At 34.5% G+C, this 15,998-nt stretch overlaps 1 protein-coding gene across 2 annotated transcripts in view; it reads right to left on the bottom strand.

Annotated features, from left to right (window-relative positions):
* The window catches only part of Pafah1b1 (platelet activating factor acetylhydrolase 1b regulatory subunit 1), a 75,642-nt gene that overhangs the window by 21,473 nt on the left and 38,171 nt on the right, over positions 1-15,998 (bottom strand). For both annotated transcript variants that reach the window (XM_046446968.2, XM_058580091.1), the window contains exons 3-5: positions 2,887-2,971; positions 2,579-2,653; positions 806-1,012 (exon numbers count right to left, since the gene is read on the bottom strand). In XM_046446968.2, the coding sequence (XP_046302924.1) occupies positions 806-1,012; positions 2,579-2,653; positions 2,887-2,971 (367 nt within the window). The remainder of the gene's footprint in view (positions 1-805; positions 1,013-2,578; positions 2,654-2,886; positions 2,972-15,998) is intronic.

The raw sequence follows: 15,998 nt of genomic DNA, 5'->3' as shown, positions 1-15,998 counted from the left end.
AAAAATCTTCTGATGAGTGTTTGGCAAAGTAATAATAATCCGGATTATTGTGTTAATTGTGTTATGAAGATGATATGTTTTCTACTAATTGTGTTGTGAAGATTGTATGTTTTCTACTAATTCTTTTTGTGTTTCAATAGCAGATCGTGATGACCTTGGACCAAGAGTCAAATGACTAAAAGATAAAATTTCCCAGTTACATTTTTTATATATTAAGAAAGGGGAATATAAATACAACTGAATCACATTTTTTTCTTAAAATCTGGAACTTAATATGAAATAAGCCTTACAACAGAGAAACTTACCTAAACTTTTCTATATTTTAACTATCTTATTTTTCCATGTCATTTACAAAACTATCACTTTATTGTGTGTAGACTAAAGGCAACTATTATAAAAATAGCTTTTGTTCTAAAATTCCTTTCCAGATGAGTTTTCCCCCCTAAATTTCTAGTTTTGTACACCAATATTTTCATATATCATTTCTGCTTAAAAGTAACGAGCATACTTTTCATTCACTAAAGACAAAACTTCTCCCTATTTAGGCCCAAGGTGACCTACTGCCCAACATTAAATTAAAAACATTCTATTTTTTTCAAATTCACCAGTGAACTTACTGGCAGAATGCCTCTGAGGAGCTACAATGAAATTTTATTCTAATTCGGTCTTCAAAGTTCAGAATCAAACTACTGACACAGTTTCAAAGAACCTTTCGTTTCTCTCAGTATCAGGGCCTCATTTTCAGAGTCCCCCCCACCTTTTTTTCCCCCTTCCTAACTTAAAGTATTTTTTAACAAAAACTTACCTTAATTGTAGCATCCTCTGAAGCAGAGACCATAACACTGAACACAGGATGAAAAATGACACGAGTGACTGGACTCCTATGACCACTCAATGCATATTTTTCTGGTGGACGGGGAATCCATTCTTTTGGGTCTCGTTTCTGACCAAGAGGACCACCTGACGTAAATTCTTCTTTTGCTTCATTTAGCTTTGATTCTAATTCCATAACCTTGAAAAGGAACATGCAGTTAAGTAGACAGATTCTGATAAAAATGACATATTTGATATATTCACTCTTTCTTTCTTTCTATCTATCAATCAATCATCTATCTATCTATCTATCTATCTATCTATCTATCTATCTATCTATCTGTTTATGGTAGTGGGGACTGAGCCCTGTGGTATTCCATGACTGACCTAAATCCCCAACTCCTTTTTATTTTTTATTTTGAGACACAGTTTTACTAAATTGCTCAGATTCATGAATTTGTGATACTCCTGCCTTGGTTTCCCAAATTACTGGGATTACAGGTGTGCACCACCACACCCAGATTTGGCTTGATATTTTAAAACTGCCTTTGTTTTGCAAATATATGTAAAATACATGAAAAAATGTCAGTAATTTGCAAACCATTTGGCAGATTTATGTGAAAATTATCTTTATATATCACCAAAATGTAAGTAGTATTAACAAAACCAAAAACGGAAAAATTCAGTATATCTTCATTATTTAACTCAAAGAAAAATTTCAATTTACATTTGACAACAGAGTCTTCTTACTACTAATCAGAAGAACAGTAAACCTGTTTTCTTCTGAGACTGCTATATACTACTGTTATATTCCTTTTGTTTTTTTCTTTTGTGTGTGTGGCATGGAGATTAAACCCAGACAAACTATCACTGAACTATAATCCCAGTTCCCCCGTTTTTTATTTTTTGAGAAAAGTCTTGTTAAATTACCAAGGCTGGCCTTGAACTTGCAATACTCTTGCCTCAACTCTTGTGTAACGCTGCATCCAACTCTATATTATATGTTACTAATAGAGAGCTAATGTAATAACATAAGCTAGTATTCAAAAATCTACAATGAGCTAGGTATTTTTTTCCAAGAGCTTTTCTTTTTTGGGGTTTGGGTATTGAATTCAGGGGCCCTCAACCTCTGAGCCACATCCCCAGCCCTATTTTGTATTTTATTTAGAGAGAGGGTCTCACTGAGTGCTTAGGGCCTCGCTTTTGCTGAGGCTGGCTTTGAACTCAAGAACTTCCTGTCTCAGCCTCCTGAGCCACTGGGATCATAGGTGGGTGCCACCACACTGATTTTTCTAAGAGCTTTATATAGGTGAACTTATATTAGAACAGGGCTATTTATTTATTCTAACTTTGCCTATGAAGTATAATCATTTTAGGGCTTAAATATTATTTGTTGCTCTCATATTACAGGTAAAAATAAAAGTAAAGCTCAAAGATGAAAATGTTGTCTAAGAGCATGCTTTAGTGCTCTTTCCCTATAACCACGCTGATTGCATGAGTCCTTCTCTTCTAAAGGCACAAATGAATTCTTGTAGGATGAGTGTCTCAAAGTCAGGACTATACCGATTCAACATAGTCAATACCCCATGTTGCATGAGTAGCATGTATCAGTAATGATCTAAGTTTTCATAAAGCATATTTTCATTAGCTTTTTCAAGATTACAGATAGGCAATTAATGCAGAACAATTTGCTAATATGTTCAGAAAATTAATATATAATAACATGCTGAGTATAGCTAACTTTAAAGAAAAAAGATTTAGTTACCTTCTTTTGTAATCTAATAACAGATGTCCATTTTTTTTCCAAAAGACCAGCATACTTCTTATCTAATTCTTCATTCTAGAGAAAAGTAAATAGGAATCTTTAAACAAATTAACATTTCAAATCACAGAATACCATCTCTAAGCCTAAATATTACGAAAGATCTGATTATATAAAAAAATGTAAAACCATGTTTAATGCCAAGAAACCTACAATAACAAATAAGATTTGTTAATAGCTGACTGTTAACTACTGATACTATAATAAACCCACTCTTTATACTATGAATGATTATAAAAAGTCAAACATACCATATCTAATTCAGCTTCTTTTTTAAAAACTGAATATGCCTCTTCATAGCCATTTGAACGAAGATAATCTGCTATAGCTCGATTTCTGAAAGACAACAAATTCAAATGACTCCTAAATTTTTTTATAATACTTTTAATTTTTATACAGTGCTAAGGATCGAACCCAGTGCCTCATATGTGCCAGGTGAGCACTCTATCCCTGAGCCACAGCCACAGCCAACCCCTAAATTTATCTCATTCATATGTAAGAAATATATTTTATTTAAAATTCATAAACATGAAGGCACTCCTTTAAGAGTGCTCCCTTTCCAAGAGTACATGTATCTCTCAAATACACACTCAAACACACACACCCACCCCCCTTACAAAGCCTCAAGAACATTTAGCTCCTATTACACAGTATATCCATAATATATCTTATTATTCTTGGGCTTTTTTTTTCTAATTTGTTGCTTACCTCAAGCTGTGGGTACTCTACAGATAAAGTATGGCTTATATAATTAATCTATGACAATAAGCAATTAATTTTGCTAATGTTTACACACTACCATTCTCTTATTATTTGGTATACACAACTAATCAAGGGAAGGCAACTAGAATTTTTTGCAGAATAATGAATTCTGTACTGGGGACTGAAGCCAGGGGCACTGTATCACTGAGCTACATCCCCAGTGCTTTTCATTTTTTATTTTGAGACAGGGTCTTGCTAAGTTGCTGGGATTACAGGTATGCACCACCATGCTTGGTCATATAAAGAAATGTTTTGATATTTCTCTATAAGAAATAACTTTGTAATAAGTTTAGTATATTGTCATATAGAATGAGACATTCTTTTTCAATTTTTTTAGTTGTAGGTGGGCAGAATACCTTTATTTATTCATTTTTATGTGGTGCTGAGGATCAAGCCCAGTGCCTCCCATGTGCTAGGTAAGCACTCTTATCACTGAGCTACAACTCCAGCCCCAAGACATTCATTTTAAATTAGAACTTGAAGGATAGAGAAGATCAATTAGCAGGTAACTTCTTTCTCTTCCCCACCCCCTTTTCTTGCTCTGTGGGGAAATGACTCAACCACTCCAGCTCTTTTTAAATTTCAATTCAAGAGTCTCCCTACATTGCCAAGGATGCCTTGAACTAGGATCCTCCTGCCTCAGTCTCCCAATTTGCTAAGATTACAAGTATGTACCACTCACCCAACTTATGCTTATCTTTTATTCTTCTCAGAATATAAACAACTGGCCCTCCCTCCTAAGGCAACCTACTTCAAGATGTCACAATTATTTTGAACCTTAAATTCCAGCATAATAGAAAAGGTTTTTGGGGATTTCCTTTAAAATATTTTAATTAATTTAAATAATTTAAATAAGCATCCTTTCAATTACTGATCACCTCTATTCCACCCCAATACAACCATTTTTTCTAGTGTTTTATGCATTCTTTTTAGAGATATTTTACCTAAAAACACATATCTACAATCTTCTAGATAACCTCTACTTGTTTTTGAAAAAACATTAGATTGCTGATGGCACATAAATCTACTTCATCTTATCATTCCTTATCAGCAGATTTAAATCCCTCTTCTATTCAAATTATATTACATTCCATTATAGAGCAAAATGCTTTTATTACTACACATAATGCTAAGAATACCCTTGTATAAACATTAATGCCAATACCTAATGCTTTAGGAAATAAAAACACTCTAGCAGTATGGCAGCACTGTGGGATTAAGTTTTAAGTGAAGGATATATTACCAAAAATGAAAAACAAAAAGAGTAGAGAAAGATAATAGAACATTACAGCAAATATTTTATGTTCCAGATAATTATGGGCATGCCAAAGATTAAAGTATGATAAATAATAATTACAGGGTTATTAGCACATTGAATTTCCAGACACAAGGGTAGAAGAGAGATAAATTTTTATTATTAGTCTGAGTCTATGTACTGCTCATACCATGGTCTATACCTTCTGGTCTATTCTACCAATTCATTCATTACAAAATATCTTCTTTTAGAGTAAAATCTACTTCCCACCAAGTAGTAGTTTTACTAGTACTTGGGACTTCCAAATCAATACAAACTAAGAAGGCAATGTCTCCCCCATAATCCCCTTTTATTAAATATTTTGTGTTGTCGAGGTATTCAAATTTCAATAAAAATAAATTTCCTTTTCATTAGGATATCCCAAAATAATAAGGAAAATAAAAAATTTAAAAAACATCTATTTCTTAGCTTTATTTCCATCTTTTAATCTAAAATATAAATATCAAGTAAATAAAGGGGAAATGTCAAGGGCAAACAAATTATACACAGCAGTTGTAAATACTTAATGTTCCTACCTCATTCCACTTCTATCTCAGAGTTAAGTCCAAGCTCCTGACACTGCGAGAACACAGCACATAGCTTCTTATACTAAAGCTCATATAACAAATAACATGTTATGTATAACATATGCACAAACTAAAACCACTATGATGTTAGTGAACATTTTTTTTTGGTAAGGGAAGTGTAAATAAATAAATGATGATACTTTTTTCATGTAAGAATATTAAAAGGAAGCTAGGTGTGGTGGTATATGACTAATTCCAGTGGTTCAGGAGGTTGAGGTAATTAGATTTTGAGTTCAAAGAGAACCTCAGCAACTTTAGTGAGGCCCTAAGCAACTTAGCAAGACCCTGTCTCTAAATAAATAAAAAAGGGATAGGGATGTAGCTGATTGGTTAAGTGCCCCTGGGGTTCAAGGAAAAAGGGAGAAAAAAGATTAAAAGGAGAAAAATGCAAAATGGATATTTCTTTCTTTTCTTTATTAAAACAAAACCATCACTTTGAGATTACAATCACAAACTGAGAATCCCTACCAGAAAATCCAAAATATTCCAAAATCTGGTACTTTCTGTGTGTGTAGTGTTGTGTTGAGGTTACTGAACCCAGGACACCTGCTCTACCCCCAAGCTACACACCTTGCTTCTTTAAAAAAAAAAAAAAAATTTAAGTTACCCTGCTAATTTCATCCCAACCCAGTGTAAATACCTTCCCTTACTAATATTATTTTATAACATAATACAATATTACACTGTATAACTATCAAATTAATTTGTGTTATCATTTACTGCTAGATTTTCAGGGTGATTCTAATTGCTCATCCTTTTAAACAATGTTGCAAATAAGTAGCCACATAGTTAAAACTTTCCTAACATCTTTACATCTGAATCAAAAGATACATAATGGGCTGAGGACACAGCTCTGTGGGTGAGTACTTACCCAACACACCTAGAGTCTGGGGTTTGATCCCAGGACTATTAAAAAGAAACAGAGAGGGGTCTGGGGGTTGAGTCTCAGTGACACAGCACTTGCCTTGCACGTGGGAGACACTTTGGGTTCGATCCTCAGCACCACATAAAAATAAATAAAATAAAGGCATTTTGTTTAACTAAAAAAATTATTTAAAAAAAGAAACAGAGATAGAGATATAGAGATGGGAGGATGTGAAAAAAGATTTTTCAGGATATTCTGAGAATAAATACTCTCCAGAATTGTATCAATTTTGCTTCCTATCAGCAGTTAGGAATGTCTCTTTACCTCTTCACTTGGTAAAAATGAGCGGCAAACATGATTAATTACAAAGATTTGGATAATCCCAAAATGTACATAATAAAACAGCACTCCAAGTTAGTTGGGCTTTACACTTATGATTTTTTTTTTCTGAGAGAGAGAATTTTAATATTTATTTTTTAGTTTTCGGTGAACACAAAGTCTTTGTATGTGGTGCTGAGGATGGAACCTGGGCCTCAAGCATGCCAGGCGAGTGCGCCACCGCTTGAGCCACATTCCCAACCCTAAACTTATGATTTGTGTCAAATGTTAAGTCCAACTTAACCTTGTCTCTTGATCCTAAAATCATCCAGTTAATTTGGGGAGCAGAATATATTATCCTAGTGTCACACGTTGGAGGACTAATTTCTCTTAGGGAACAAAAGTAGTTAGTAGTAAAATAACTTAGAGGACAATAATTCCAATGAATATATATCAAGTGGGTGGGAAAGCTCTTTTTAACTCTTCTATTCAACCAGAGATATTGATTTTTACATATTTTCCATATCCATATTGCTCTTCATAAATGTTCTTAAAATTGAGGTACACTGATTTTTAAATTTCCAACAAAGCCAGGCACAGTGGTGCAATCCTGTAATATCAGCAACACAAAAGGTTGGGACAGGAGGATCTCAAGTTTGAGGTTAGCCTCAGCAACTTAGGACCTCCTTAGGTCCTAAGTCTCTTAGTGAGACCCTGTCTCAAATAAAAAATTAAAAAGGCTAAGGATGTAGCTTAGTGGTATAAAGTGCCCCTGTGTTCAATCCTCAGTACCAATAAATAAGTAAACAAAAATAAAATTAAAAAAAACAAACAAAAAATAAAAGAGCTCAGTGGTTTAGCACCCAGGAGAGGTTCAATCTCCAGCACCTCAAAATAAATTATTAAATAAAAAAATCTGCACACAAATATTTAAAACAAATCTGACTCATAAATTTACTTCTTTTTTTCCCCCTACCATACTCATGATTGAAACCAGGAGTCCTTCACCATCTCAGCCTTTTTTTAAAATTTTTTATCTTGAGACAGAGTCTCACTAAGTTGTTTAGGGCTTCGTTAAGTTACTAAGGCTAGCTTTGAACTTGCAATCCTCCTGCCTCAGCCTCCTGGGTCCCTGGGAGTGCAGTCATATGTCACACTTTTAACCAGTAGGCTTTTTTTTTTTTCTTTCTTCCTTTTTTGGTAACTAACTAAATACAGGAGGTGAAAGAAATAAATAGTTATCTGCAAGTTTCTAGTAGGTGATGGTTATGAAACAAAGTCCCCTTTAAGATTAAAAGCAACATCCTGTAAGTGTCCTTCTGCATTCTAAATTTTCTTTTTCTGAGAATCAAAACTGGAAGGAAAAAAAAGAGCCCCAGGCCAAGCAGAGCCCAGGTAAACTAAAACTGACAAATCCTCTGGCAAGCATAGCCTAGCTCAATCTGCATATGCATATCACCTGCTGGTTTTGTTTGTTTGTACAGGGAACTGAACCCAAAGGTGATTTAGCCCTTGGGCACATCCCTGGCCCTTTTAAATTTCTCTTTTGAGACAGGATCTAAATTGCTTAGGGCCTCACTAAATTGCTGAGGTTAGTTTTGAATTTGTGATCCTGCTGCCTCAGCCTCTCCAGTCACTGGGATTACAGGTGTGTACCACCATACCCAACTCACCTGAATTTTGTTTATAATTTGTAACCACTTATGTAGGACCAGAAGAGAAACAATCTAGCTACTTCTCCCTAATCTGATCAAACTACACAGTGTTCTCCTTTTTAGTTTTTTTCTTGAGAGAGCAGCAGACCAAATGCTGCCAGCTGAGATCTAGACAGGTACACTGACTTGGTTACAGGGAACCAGAGGTCTCTGCTAATTATACCAAGTTCAGTTTCAGAACTTGAAGCAGCCTCAACATTCCATTCCACAATAAAATTTGAAATGAGTATGCACAGTACTGGCACTGAGATGGAGCAGTATGGTTTTAGGAAAGCCTCAGTTCTTCCGTCACAGGTTCTCTACTGAGTAAAAGTCAACATAGATAGATGTCTGTAATCCCAGCATGGTTAAAAGGTTATAATACAATGACAAACTTTTATTTAGGTACTTGCTCATGGAACCACTGACAGAATTTAGAGAGATCACAATATACCACATGACATTAATAATATCATAATACTGGACCACTAAACAGTAAAACAAACAGGGTGCCTGCCTGTAATCCCAGGGACATGAGAGGCTGGGGCAGAAAGACTAAAAATTTAAAGCAAGTCTCGGTAACTTAGCAAGACCATTTCAAAATAAAAAATAAAAAGGGCTGGGGATGTAGCTCAGTGGCAGAGCGCTCCTGGGTTCAACCCCCAGTTTAGAAAAAAAGATATGTATGTACAGTGAATAAATTACAAGTGAGGGCCTGGGGATATAGCTCAGTTGGTAGAGGGCTTGCCTCACATGCATAAGGTCCTGGGTTCAATCCCCAGCACACACACAAAAAAAGTGAAAACTTAAGCCTGAAGTAATTAGGAACAGTTGTACACCATACTGATCAAAACCAAAATCCTAACAGTCCCTCAGGAGCTCCAGTCACTTCTCTTATAATAAGATACAATTTAGTCACAGTCACACTTCTTGCAATATGTTAAATAAGTGATAGGGATGAGGAATACTTTTAGTACTACCACCTCTGTTGTCCCACCTCTTATTATCTAAGATAACTATCTGATCCAATGAATGAGGAATTTCTAACTCTAGGAAGGTGTACTACCATCATTTTAAGTAAGAAATAAATAAGACTAAAGCTTTAAAGGATACTCCTAGGGTTTGCTAGTTGTTGACCTTGAGTTGATTTTTTTTCCCCTTCTTTTTTCCAAGTTGTTTTTCATCAGTTTTATTGCAGAGGCAACATCTATCCCCTTTTAGACAAGTAAAATGAATTATATATAACAAGCAGATATCAAGGCAAATGTTTACAATAATTATGAGAAACTCCAAAGACATGATTTGAATTATCTATTAAACTTCAGGGGATGAAGAGAATAAACCAATCACTTGGATTCAAGAAAAATTCACGGGGCTGTGGTAGCTTGCTTGCATAGCACGTGTGAGGCACTAGGTTTGATTCTCAGCACCACATACGAATAAATAAAGGTCCATCAACAACTAAAAAAATATATTAAGAAAAATTCACATGGAAGTGCAACAGATCATTCTGAGTAGACCAAAACCAGTAACCCTACGCAGAATTAACTAAAATCAAAAGAAGTGAGGTTTCTTGGGGTTTTTTCTCCTACTGGGGATTGAATTCAGGGATGCTTGACCACCGACCATTTCTTTTGAGACAGGACTTGCTAAATTGCTGAGGCTGGCTTTGAATTTGTGTTCCTTCTGCCTCAGCCTCCTGAATCACTGGGATTATAGCACCCAGCATGAATTTTTTTTTTTTTGGTACCAGCCACATCCCCAGCCCTTTTTATGTTTTGAGACAGAGTCTTGCTAAATTCACAGGGCCTTGCTAAATAGCTGAGACTGTCTTTGAACTCGCATATCCTCCTGCCTCAGTCTCCAGAGCCGCTGGGATTACAGACATGTGTTACCATTCCTGGCCTCGAAATATTTTTTTATTTAATATTTATTGTTTAATTTTCGGCGGACACAATATCTTTATTTGTATGTGGTGCTGAGGATAGAACCCGGGCCGCACACATGCCAGGTGAGCGTGCTACCACTTGAGCCACCGCTTGAGCCACATCCCCAGCCCTCGAAATATTTTCAAAAGACCTATTTATCACATACTTCAGATTAGATGAAATAGCAACTAAACAAAGGAAGACTGTTGTATAGTAAATCAAGCCCTAAAGAATAAAAGTGAAGATCCTTTAAAAGATCCCTGAAGATCTCAGGTTGTAGTCATAATAAACTTCCAAATTACCTGTAAATACAGGTTCCACTCGTCAACAGATTTTTTACTCTGTATGAACAGGGATATTCAATAATCTCCACTGACTCATAGTGGGTAGGGAGGGGGAGCATGGGAGGAATAGACAAACTCTAGATAGGACAAAGGGGTGGGAGGGGATGAGAGGGGATGGGGTTAGCAATAATGGTGGAATGTGATGGATATCATTATCCAAAGTACATGTATGAAGACATAAATTGGTGTGAACATACTTTATATACAGAGATATGAAAAACTGTGCTCTATATGTGTAGTAAGAATTGCAATGCATTCCGCTGTCATGTATTTTAAAAATAAAATCAGTTATTAAAAAAAGTATTTACATTTAGAATTAGTATGTAATTATCCATAATATGTGGTTACCATTCTAGGGCTACCTGATGATCATTTATTTATTTGTTCATGGTTCCCTTTCCTCACTCTGAAACACTAACTACATCTCAACCTCAGTTGACCTCTAGCATCATGCAGAAAATAGCAACAACTCAGGATATAACTTTCTGAACTTCCTTATTGGAATTAGTGGCACTGGCAGCTGCTTCTACAATGTTTTGTTGTTGCTGTTTTAATTTTCCTTTTAATACAACCCTCTAGAATTACCAAATCTCAGTGAAATGAAATATGATCCTGCAGAATAAAAAGGCTTTACATAATCCTACAGAAAGTAAACAATCAGGATCCCATGGTAATCTCCTTAATTATTTATTTATTTATTTATTTATTTATTGGGGGGGGGTGCTGGTGATGCACTACCAGGGAGTTCTACTTTCAGCCCTTTCTAAAAATTTATTTTAAAACAGGGTCTCACACTAATTTGCTGTGGCTGGCCTTGAATTAGTGATCCTCCTGCCTCAGCTTCCCAAGAAGCTGAGATTATAGGCATGTGTCACCATAACTAGCTATATTTCATTCTGTTATACTTGAAATATACTTTCTGAAACAATGAGCAATTCCATGATTTTGGCTTGAATTCACAAATCAAATGTGTGTTTTGTTTACTAGTTTATCTTTTTGTCAAGTCTAGAAAGGAAAAGGCCAATATTCCTATAATACAGGATGTCATTGTTATCTGTAATGATCAGAATACGATGCTTCTACTAAAATACTTAAATTTAAAATGTTCCAAAAAAATAAGACTAACTGCAACACAAGCTAAGAATACTTAAGTCTTTCTTTGAAGGCTCAACAGACTCTTTGTAATCTTTTATCTCAAAGTAATAATTACAACTATAGTGTACGAAGTAAGAATACAGTCAATGATTATAGGTTCCATCACTACCAAACTTTTAATCCCAGCAACTTGGGAGGCTGAGGCAGAAGGATCACAAGTTCAAGGCCAGCCTGGGCAACTTAGCAAGACCCTGTCTCAAAAAATAAAAGGTACTGAGGATATAGCTCAGTGGTAAAGTACACCTGGGTTCAATCTCCAGTACAAAAATAATAGTAGTAATAATAATAATAAAGCTTATGTTCAAAATGTATATTTTTATACTCAATGTGAAAATACCTGTTTTTAATAAACACTTGAAAATGAAAGGTTATGAATTATGGATTAAAACTGCAGTCCTATTTCAACCCTACTCTTCAACTGATTCATGTATTTTGCTTTTATTGCTCAGTATTAATAACATCCTGATTAACATAGGTACACTGTGCAAATAGTAACTGGATTTAAACAGCTCAACTTGCAGTCTTAGAATATTCTTCAATTAAACCAACCCAGAAGATTTTCACAAGTGGGAGAAATACCTATTTGAAAGCTGAGTCAGTAACAAGATCTGAACAATGCTATCATTCCTTATTATAAGACCTAAAGTCTGACAAGAAGTACTCAAATCTTAAGCTAAACCCGTAACACTATTTATCTAGCATCTAACTCAACTCTATGAACATGTCCTACTGTAGTGTATTCTCATGTACAATTTTAAATATGAAGGCAGGTGCAAATTTTCACTTTCTTTTGCAAAGGCTGGGAAGAATCACTTTCTAATCAATACTAAATATATACAACATTCAAATACATGCACAGTAGAAATCCATGTAATTCAATCAACTGACATTAGTTTTAAAGAGGAAAAAAAGCTTAAAATATATTATTACACTCGTGAAACAGCATGGAGGAACCTTAAATGCATATCCTCTAAGTCAAAGAAGCCAATATAAAAAGGCTATATACATCCTGTGTAATTCCAAATTTCTAGAAAAGACAAAAACTATGGAGATTAGTAATAATATCAGAAGCTGTTCAGCTTGGGGAGAAGAAAAAAAAGAATGAATAGGTGGAGTTCCAGGAATTTTTAAGGGCAATAAGTATTCTGAATAATACTATAATGGAGGACATAAAACATTATGCACTCACTAGTCAAAACCGACAGCAGGGTTGGGGATATAGCTCAGGTGGTAGAGTGCTGCTGCCTAGCATGCATGAGGGCCTGGGTTCAATCCCTACTACTGGAGTGGGATAACAATGACAATAAAACAAAGACTATACAACACAAAGAGTAAACTACGTATTTTAGTTAATAATGATGCTTTAATATCAACTTGTCAATTATAACAAATATATCACATTAATGCAAAATGGTAACAGTAAAGAAATTTGGGGGAAAAGCAGAAAGATTAGGATATGGGGAGGAATAACAGGATTCTCCTCTGAACTATTGTATCCAATTCTCCAAATTTAAATTTTTTTTTTTTTGGTAAAATGATTTTTAAGTTTGTTTAGAAGAAAAAAATTTTACAAAAGAAAATTTTTAAGACAAAAAAATTAGGAAAACATTATCAGATACTGAAATTTATTATACAGTTATAATAATTTAAAATTTGTAACTCTGGTTCCTGAAAACACAAATCTAAATCCTAATATAAGGCTCTGGAAAAAAGGTGCTTTTAGATTAATTGGGAAAGGACCACTCAGTAAATGTTTGGACAAGTGCTTCAAGGGAAAAGCAGCTGGATCGGGGCTGGGGATGTGGCTCAAGCAGTAGCGCACTCGCCTAGCATGCATGCGGCCCCGGGTTCGATCCTCAGCACCACATACAAACAAAGATGTTGTGTCTGCCGAGAACTAAAAAATAAATATTAAAAAATTCTTTCTTTCTCTCTCTCTTTAAAAAAAAAAAAAAAAGCAGCTGGATCTCTTCCTCATACAGTCCACAAACATCAATTCCATATGTCTAAGACATTGTAAAAGTAAATAAAAGCAGAAGAATGCTTTAGGAAAATAAAAATGAATATTTATGTAACCATGATTAAGGAATTATTATCCAAAGTCTGATTCTAATAGTCATACAAAAGACATAACTTTCACTACATGATACCTACTTGTAGCACAAAAGTCCTCCTAGAATCAAGAAAAATGTAAACACTTCAAAGGTAAAAGAAATATACATAGCAAGGCCAGAAACAAGCGATTGACAAGAAAAAACAAATAGCAATACATCCACACAAAACTTCAAGCTCATAATAACTTTAAAATACTTTTTTTTAAATTAATTGTGGAATTACTTTTATACATCTACATATAACTTGATTTTCTGCTTTTATTATGGAAAAAAGCTTATAAAAAAGCATCAAGAAAATAGTTAACAATTATACATTGAAAAGCAGTTCAGATTTATTACACATGTACTTCATACAAGACTTCAAGCCAAGCATTTCACATACACTATATTTAATCCTCATTATTTTAAAAAGTATTCCCTGTTAATCTAAATTACTTAAAAAGTGAGCTGGGAAAATCTGGAGAAAATATTTCTACCACAAAAGTAATACTGAGGGCTGGGGGATACAGCTGAGTTGGTAGAGTGCTTGCCTTACAAGCACAAGGCCCTGGGTTCAATTCGCAGGACCACAAAACAAAAGTAATGCTGATGCTGAATTGTCTGCAGATGTGATATGAAAATCTCTCTTTTCTTTTTCAAGAAATCTGTTCCAATTTTTCTTATGTTAAAAACTATTATATTTTTTCCTAATTAAAATCATATTTCAAATAGTTCTAGCTGTTCTGCTTATAAGTTTATTAATAGGTGACATCTAGCACCAGAGATCAAAAAAACTGAGTGCTAAGCCACAGTCTTGATCATTTGCTTTTAGTTCCAGTTTCTAGGATTATGTGTTTATGTGACTTTATAAGATATATTCCAAGAGGTGGAGTTATTAGGTCACAAATAATTTTACTTTAAATAACAAATACTGCCATAATATCCTCCTAGACAATTACAATTCCCTTTCCTTAACAGACACTATACTCTCCTTCCTAGAAGCATCTACTTTTTTAAAAAAATTTTATATCTTTATTTTTATGTGGTGTTGAGGATCGAACCCAGAGCCTCGCACATGCTAAGCAAGTGCTCTACCGCTGAGCCACAACCCAACCACAGCATCTACTTCTTTAGTATAAATGATCTGAAATCAAAATATTTTTCTTTTCTTTTCTTTTTTCTTTTTTGGTGGTGCTTTGACACTTGAACCTAGGCCCTTTACATGTGAGGCAAGCACTCTACCAACTCAGCTATATCCCCAGCCCCAAATAGCTTTTTTATAGTAATTTATTTCAACCTATTGGCTTCATTACTATCTAAAATTGTAGATGCACTAAGTCATGTCTTGTACTCTAGATCTCAAATATTTGTTTTTATTTAATTTTATCTTGTTTACAGCCATTGCTCTAGATATTTGCAATTTTGATTATCATTAAATGTATTCTGTAACTTCATATCATCTAAAAAACTGAAAGTGTCCTATATATTTTAAACACTTAAGACAAAGTCCAGTGTTTCTAATTTCTCTTTAGTTGTAACTCTTATAACTACTTTGTACTACTCTCATTTAGTATATAATTATCCACCTTGTCCACAAGTATATGTTAACAAAAACTTTTCTGAAAACCAAGTATACTGTGGGCCCAGCATTTGTTCAAATGTCCAAAAAGTTGCCTTGACAAGGACTAGGAGCCAAGAAGAGAGATTTCTTCTTATATGCTTTTATATAGTTTGTCATTCCCATTGGCCTATGATAAAATACACTTATGAAAAACTAGGGGCTGGGGTTGTGGCTCAGTGGTAGAGCGCACGCCTTGGACGTGTGAGGCACTGGGTTCAATCAGCACTACATAAAAATAAAGGTATTGTGTCCATCTACAACTAAAAAAATATTTGAAAAAAAATTTAAAGAAAATAGAATCTGTTCTACTTATTCTTTACAAATTAAAGATGGGTTAGTATAGAGGCTGGAGCGGTGGCTCAGTGGCAAGAGCACCTGCCTATCATGTGTGAGGCACTGGGTTTGATTCTCAGCCTCACATATAAATAAATAAAATAAAAGTCCACTGACAACCAAAAATTATTAAAAAAGGAAAAAAGAAAAAGATGAGTTAGTATAACTTAAAACTGAATGTCAAACTCACTAGCATATAGCCTCTTTTCCTGTTATACAACTCATTCTTTCAACTCAACAATACAATTCATCAAACACTAGAGACTCAACTCATTTAAAGCCACTAGATAATCTTCTAAATTTTTCTTTACTCACTTATTAGGTTTTAGTTCTCTTATCAATGTTCATTCTGGCTTTCTAATAAACTTT

The sequence above is a fragment of the Marmota monax genome, unplaced genomic scaffold (genome assembly GCF_021218885.2).
Source record: "Marmota monax isolate L192 unplaced genomic scaffold, Marmota_monax_Labrador192_F-V1.1 WCK01_AAM20220418_F8-fsc00138, whole genome shotgun sequence".
NCBI lineage: Eukaryota > Metazoa > Chordata > Mammalia > Rodentia > Sciuridae > Marmota > Marmota monax.
This window is presented reverse-complemented; position numbering and strand designations above follow the sequence as displayed.